The sequence below is a fragment of the Montipora foliosa genome, chromosome 12, assembly GCF_036669935.1.
Source record: "Montipora foliosa isolate CH-2021 chromosome 12, ASM3666993v2, whole genome shotgun sequence".
Classification (NCBI taxonomy): domain Eukaryota; kingdom Metazoa; phylum Cnidaria; class Anthozoa; order Scleractinia; family Acroporidae; genus Montipora; species Montipora foliosa.
The window spans coordinates 25,436,428-25,443,927 of NC_090880.1; the positions used below are offsets into that span (position 1 = coordinate 25,436,428).

The 7,500-nt window shown below is 41.6% G+C and overlaps 2 protein-coding genes across 2 annotated transcripts in view; one reads left to right on the forward strand and one right to left on the reverse strand.

Annotated features, from left to right (window-relative positions):
• The window catches only part of LOC137979164 (monocarboxylate transporter 4-like), a 15,082-nt gene that overhangs the window by 3,689 nt on the left and 3,893 nt on the right, over nucleotides 1–7,500 (reverse strand). Inside the window, exons 2-3 of the mRNA XM_068826363.1 lie at nucleotides 6,541–7,118; nucleotides 4,426–4,798 (exon numbers count right to left, since the gene is read on the reverse strand). Coding sequence (XP_068682464.1) covers nucleotides 4,426–4,798; nucleotides 6,541–7,118 — 951 coding nt within the window. The remainder of the gene's footprint in view (nucleotides 1–4,425; nucleotides 4,799–6,540; nucleotides 7,119–7,500) is intronic.
• Nucleotides 1,346–3,959, forward strand: LOC137979166 (galanin receptor type 1-like). Its single transcript, XM_068826364.1, has one exon. The coding sequence runs from the start codon at nucleotides 1,517–1,519 to the stop codon at nucleotides 2,663–2,665; it is 1,149 nt and encodes a 382-aa protein (XP_068682465.1). The 5' UTR covers nucleotides 1,346–1,516; the 3' UTR covers nucleotides 2,666–3,959.

A 7,500-nucleotide genomic window follows, 5' to 3' on the forward strand; every position in this document is an offset into this window, starting at 1 on the left:
TCTTAAGTTTCTTATTTTATAGAGGGCCACAGGGGTTTTCAGTTTCCTCACTGTCACGTGCTCACCTCCAAAACAAAGTCCATTGTATTGTATTGTATTGTCCTATGAATGGCACCGGCCGTCAAAAATGGCAAAGACCGTTTACGAAACGGAAATTAGCCTCAGCGACCATATCTAGGAAATTGTAATTCTTAGGACTTAAGGTTTATTTATTATTATTACTGGGAGCGATCACTAATTATGGAGTGCGTTCGTGGGGACGAAATTTGGGTCCTGGAATATTGTGAGGGAGTATATGATGTTTCCGTCCGCGTAAACATCCTAATTCGAACGGGAGCATAATGCCTAAATTACGTATCGATACAAACGTAAGTCGTGAGCAACTAGGCGTTCAGAATCCTACATAAAATCCAAGTAGAGGAAAGGACTAGTTCCCACGATGTAGTACGTTGGCTGTGTATGCAACACGTAAAAAAAAAACACATTGGCCCGTTTGGTTAAGCAACAATACTTCCGATTCGTACCAGGCGAGTAACTAATATACTTATCAACTTATAGTTCGACAGGTCGCGTTAACTAAGTGTCACGCTTTCCTTAACCTTGCTACACTACTATGAAAGCCATGAGGTAGTCTTTGGATAACCGCTTTACGATGCTAAGACTTGCTCGGACTACTACGAAAACCACGAGGTGCGCAAAAGTCTTTGCGCATTTGAAGGGTGACGTCATTCAAAATGGCGCAGAAAATGCAGACGGTCGACGAAGAGAGTCTCAAAAAAGGTCACCCATGAAACCACAGGATACCCAGCATTATGAACTGCGTTCTCCTTCGTCGAACGCAATTATTATTATCGATATCATTTATTGTGTACAATAAGAGACGGAGTTTATATTAATTACAAATGTAGGTTATTTCGTTCTATTCCGATAATAGATATAAAGGTGAAATTATTAGAGGCACACTTATTGACTCTGTCTAAGTAAATCATAGGTACAAGGGATGATTAAAAGTACACTGTAATATCAGAGTTCTTTCTTTCCTTTTGGTTTGTTTGAACGAAACGTACCGGTGATGAGCATATTTCTTTAATGAACTGAGCACGGCCGCAAACCGTAATTTTAATTGATGACACTGGCTTTTGAAAACGGGTTTGAGGAGATGAGCAAATAATACCACATCAATAAGAAATTAATATCCAACGTTGATCGACGAAAAGTCAATAAATGGACAGCTGTAACAGCTGAGCATAAGTTTAGGCTGTGTACAAACAGTGGACTTACACATGCTACTATAAATTGAAATTAAATTTGGTGCCTACTTAAACAAGCTGAGGATATGGTGTGCGTAATGTTATAACCCACCCTCGGCGAGGATACGAGTATATACCTGAATATAACGCAGAAACTCAGAACTAATTAAGCCGTTCGCTGAGTTCACGTTCAGCCCATAGCACATTTTGAAGATTGAGTGGTTTAATGAATTAAACCTTTTGGAAACCTGGTTCTGCCGTCTACCATGATGCAAGACCTCGCTAACTTGTCCTCTATGGATTTGGAAACAGAACAGCGTAGGTTTACTGACAAGCGAAAGATGTATCATAATATACTGTTTAATATCAACTGTGTCTTCTTAGCTGTAGGCACAATGGAAAACATCCTTGTATGTGTAGTTATGGGCAGAGTCTACAAAGTGAGAACACCTCATTACACTTCAAAGCTTTCCAGCTTCTTTATCCTCCAGTTGGCCATTACAGACTTGATCTACAGAGCTGTTAATTTTTTTCACCAGGTTTCAGCGAAACACCACATAGAATTAAGCATAGAACAATGCAAGATTACTATATATTCCACGTTCACTTGTGCTTCAGTAACATTTCTTCTTCTTGCAGCGATTGCAATCGATCGATACGTTCATATATTACATCCGATTCGGAGTTTAAGTCTTAAACTTAGAACAGGTGTGGTTATGCTGCTTATCTGGATTTATGCGATGTTGGTCTGTTTTGGATTTATCTTCAGTGCTAAAGTTTCCGACAAATTCTTCCCTCATCGCTTAAATTCTACTACAAACAATGCCAGCTACTGTCGTGTAAGAGAACCTCCAAGACATTGCACTCCAGGAACTTCGCGAGCCTTAGACCGTCGTATATCTTTTACAAGTTATTTCTTATTCGCTTTTATTGTGCCACTGTTGTGTACAATCCTTTCCTATAGTAGAATAACAGTTTCTCTATGGCGGAAAACTAAGGCGAATGGTTTAGTCAACAGATACACAGCGAGGGTAAAGTTGCGGGCCATTAAATTGTTCGGAATAGTTGTTCTCAGTTTTATCCTCAGCTGGGGACCGATAACGACTCTGGACTTGGTTGCGTCGTACACTCTCAAAGCAAGGAAAATCGATCGTGTTGGGAATTTCCCTCTTCGACCTTTATTTCACTGCATTACATTAACGAGTTCAATTTTTAACCCGATGATATACGCTTTCGGCGACGCCAATTTCCGAAGAAGTCTTCGTCTTTTGTTGCGTATTCGTCAGAGGAACAGCGTGAATACTACCCGCGTTTATCCTGCAAGGCAGAAAACGGTTTGTATTCAAATGACTGGACTAAACCAAAGGGTTTCCCCGGGAATTCAGGCATGCCGCCAAAGCATCGTCAAGAGTTAGTTTCCGTTTGAAAGGCTTCAAATTATTTTTAAAACGGGCTCCACTGTAGTTTTTATCTTGTAAGACATGTTTCTATGTGCCTCGCATATTCGCTAGTTACAAGAGTTTTGAAATAATAACCTAAAGAGGCTTGTATAACAACTAAGATTACAGAAAGAATTGATATTACTATGAGTTATGCAAGTTTTTCCTTTAACGATTCATGTACCAGTCCCAGCTTGTGTCTTGTAATTTTGTACCATATCTACCGTTGTAAGCAAATTGTAATTCGATTAATAGCGATAATATGCAAATGAACACTTCTTATTCTTATTCTTAGGTAAGCGCTTTCCGAGCCAATGACCCAACACGCCGGTGCTTATCCCCGGTTTCCGTAGCATTAAACGACCGGGAGTATTTTTAACTGCCCCCTGGATGGGATGCCAGTCCGTCGCAGGGTTACCCCCAGCATTACGCCGGTACCCATTTATACACCTGGGTGAAGAGAGGCACCGTGAGAGTAAAGTGTCTTGCCCAAGAACACAACACAATGTCCCCGGCCAGGACCCGAACCCGGACCACTCGCTCCGGAGTCGAGCACACTAACCATGAGGCCACCGCGCCTCCCTATTCTAATCCTTAACGGGAGCGAAAAAGGATTTTTTGACCCATCATAGCACAAAACAAATATATAGTGATATACGAAGGGGGAAACGCACAATTTTTTTCAGTTTCGCTTCTTATGCAATGTGGATGTTTAAGGTGTAATTCGCAAGTGGGAAGGATGGAAAACTAGGGAGTTTAAGAAACTAAGGCTGCTACGGCGACAAAAAAGTCACTTAAAAATATAAGTTTGAGCTATTCTAAGTATATATTTCATGATTATTCCATCTTCCTTATATTATACAATATGGGCGAAGTGTCCTATAACTGAATTGGTACGGATGGATTTGAAGTAAAGAGCGAGACTGAACGATTCACTGTAGTTTGTCCACGTTGTCGGCAAAACCTTAAATTTGGTCATTTCACGTAGTAGTTTTGACGAGTACGGAAGAGAAATGTTCAAAATGCGTGCAGCACGTGCAGCACGATCTTTGGGCCTCTTTTAACCAATAGCATTGCAGCTTTTTGGCGTTGTCGTTGCGTTAGGCGTCGCTCGTCATTTCTTAAACATTTCTTAAACTCCCTATTGGTTACTTGGCAACGGGCGAAAGGAAAACTGAAAAATCAGAGTCCTAGTCAGGAATCGAACCTACGACGTCCGTAACATCGGTCAGCGGGCGGATGCTGTACCCACTGAGCTACTAAAACTCCTGTGAAGCTGCTCCTTGGATGGACACTGTTTTCCGTTGGTCTGCGGGCTATACAATGCAAAGTCATGCGCGTACAAATCTTCAAATGAAGCAATACATGTCTAAGGTGTAATGCGCATATTGTTCATCATCAGGACCTCAATAAACGACCCAGCTTCTCATTGATGAAGCTTGATACTGTAAGCCCGTCGGCCAAACTGAACAGAACTACAACACCTGCAAGAGCAGGGTATGTTTTTGCGACATCCTCATTCTACCATGAAATGAGGTACGACGAAGCGATTTTTTAAGTGACTGTCTTAAACATAAATCCAGAATAATTAATTTCGTCAGTCACAGAAGGTAAAAACATTCAGAGTTTGCGTGTTCAAGCGAGTCAAAACTTGGCGGGAAAATGTGGCGCGTGAGTTCTTTCAGCCAATCATCAAGCATATTGAGCAGACTATCCAGAGAGTACAAAGTACTTACCTGACAAAGGGGGGCTGCTAAATGTACAAATAACACCTGCCATCATACAGAACCCAAGCGAAGAAGCTCTCTGGGATTCCTTTACGGACTTGAACAATTCAATGATGAAGCTTGATACTGTAAGCCCGTCGGCCAAACTGAACAGGACTACCACCCCTGCAAGGGCAGGGTATGTTTTTGCGACAACTAGCAACATAATTGAGGCACCAGACAAAAAAACGGCTGCTTGATAGAGAAACTGAGAATTTATGCAGCTAAGGTCGCAAAGTATACCAGCTCCAATGCGACCAGTCGCTGCGAAAAACCCTATGAACAGAAAGAGTGTCGAACTCTTGTCGGCGGCCATTCCAAGATCATCGCGGCAAAATTTCATCTGAAAACCGAAGAAAAATACGAACTGATATTTTCGAACGTATGCTAAGATCACTCAACCAGCCCCCGTGCAAATGAACGCCACATGTTGGCACATCATCGGCCATCACTGTTGTGCAGTGTTGGCCAAGGGTGTGCGAAACGATCGTAATGTGGCCGCAGCCAGATTTTGCACGGGATCCGCAAGTGCAACACGATTTTTTTTCTTCTCATAAACCAATACATGCAATATTTTACTTTTGTGGCGTTGCCGTAACCATTATTGGCTACTGTTGTTGGTTTAAAGAGAGAAATAGAGTCGCAAAATATTATAAAAGGAATGATTTCCCTGCAGTTCCCTACTAATTGTATATTACAGTTTATTAAATTTTCAACCTCGGATAATGCATTCCTCGTGCTCTGATTGGTTCATTCAATTAACAATTAGACCCGTAGCCCGCAAGGGCTACGGGTCAATAGCCCATGAGGCGAAGCCGAATGGGCTATTGACCCGTGGCCCTTAAGGGCGAAGGGTCTAATTGTTTTAGTATCACCCAACTAGTCGGACAGAAAAGGCAATAATAAAGTTAGCAAATGCAAATTGAAAATATCTTTATTTGGGAATAAAACGAAAAAAAGCGTCACGCTTTTCGTTACTCGATGACTATTACTAATAGTCCTCTAGTAGTGTAGCCAATTAAAATGCAGCATTTGCATTAGTCCACTAGTTGGGTGATACTAATATCGATTATCAGCTCATATTCCTTAGTTTGACCTTATATGGTAAGTGATTGAGCTAAGCGTTGCCAAGCTAAAAGTTTTTTCGCCAGAAAGCGAAATTTCTCTCTGAAAAAAGCAAAAAAAAAAGGTTTTTGTGGAAAGTTTGGATCAATTCCGACGTTTAGAAGTATGCGAAAAGGTAAGAAATGTTTTTGTGATGAGCCTGCGTCTGTCTGACCACAAGGCCTGACACAACATCGCATCTTCATCAAATTTCTTCGATTTCGCTCAGATTTTCTCGTTTTTTTCGCTCCTATTTCGTACTTTCTAAAGTTTTGGAGTAATTATGCATTCGCGGTATTGTTTGTAAAATAATACGAAGAAGAAGATATGTGAGGTTAACCGATTTCCCTTTTCATTTTTAAGTCTACATAAAAGAATGACGTCTATTGTTACCGCTATTGTTTTCATAAAACAAAGGAGTGTACGCAAATTAAGTAGAAACCTGCAGGGAAATCTTTTCAAGATCGGATTGGAACAAAATCAATGACTACCAAGCAAAAGTGCGCATGCGCGGCGAAGATAATTTTGCGCATATACGGTATGCTTAGCCACGCTGATCACAGCAACTGTCACGCGCTCTAGTGAAAAAAAATTGATGACACAAGTGAACTTAACGCTCAGACAATCGCAACATGTTTCACCCACAGGAGCCCATCAAATGGAACCTCTATCTATCTACTCTTACTCCTTAAGCCAACCCTTTCCCGAGTTTAGTTATTTTTGGAACCGCTTTTTCCCGCGAAAAGTGTCATATTTCCATGGCGGAACGCTAAAAAAAAATTCCAGTTCGAGGTATGATTGTTGGCTTATATGACGTAAAACAATAGCACCGTCAAAGCTCTGTTTTGATTGGGCATTTAAATTCGAAACACCCACGAGAGGCTTCCTAGTAAAAGCTGCACTGACTCTGAGGCCCTGTATGAAAGACAGAGACTCCTAGAGCCCAAACATGTTGTGCTGTGGAAAAACAAAGCTACTCACCAAATGCACGTACGGTATCACTCGATAAAAGTTCACAATGACAGCCATTACTATCATCACCAGAAATCTAGGGTTCTTCCAAAGAGAAAAATTCCAGGAGAATCTTTTGGAGTTCTTTAAGTCTTGAGTTGATGATGAAGAAGACTTAAGAGGTTGAGTGTGGCCTTTATGAAAACATCCAGTAAAAGATGCAAGGACCAAAACACCTGCCATTATAAGGAAAGTATTCCTCCATTCAAACGTATCCGTTAACACTTGTAATGTGGGACCAAGAATCATCGTTCCAAGTCCTTGACCTGCAGTGACAATCCCCAGAGCAACCGATCGCCTCCTGGTGAAGTTTTGCGTGACAGTCACGGGTGCAGCAATGTAAACAAATGAGACGCCTACTCCGAATGGGACACTGAAGGCGATGGTGAGGACCAATATACTTTGCGCGAACGAACCGAGTGCGAGACCAGCTGCGCAGGATAGGCATCCCAAAATTATGGCGACACGGCATCCGAAACGGTTTATAAAGGCACCCATGAGAGGACCCAAGAGCATGAACACTGCCATGGTTGTAGAACTCACCCAGGCTATTTGCAATAAAAGGGAAAACAACTAGAAGTTAAGATAACCCCGCACATATAATTTGAGACTTTAACCACCCCCTCCCCCCCCAATCACTACCCCAAGTATATATTGGCTATCCACTTCTTTGTCTTTCCACGGATTATGATTTTCGTCTTTTCCGGGAGGGGATTTGAAAACTCATAGGGAGGGGAACGGAATACTAATATGTAGCTTCACTTTCGTGTTACGTATCCTTGGCAAAATGGAAGATCGATGTTGAACCAAATGATTTCATAGCAAAGTATAGTGGATTTGTTTCTGACTGGCTGAGCAAAAGAAGCATTTAAACACGAAAGCGCCAGGAGCCCATCACCTGGAGCGTGCAACTTACCTATTTTCGTGCAA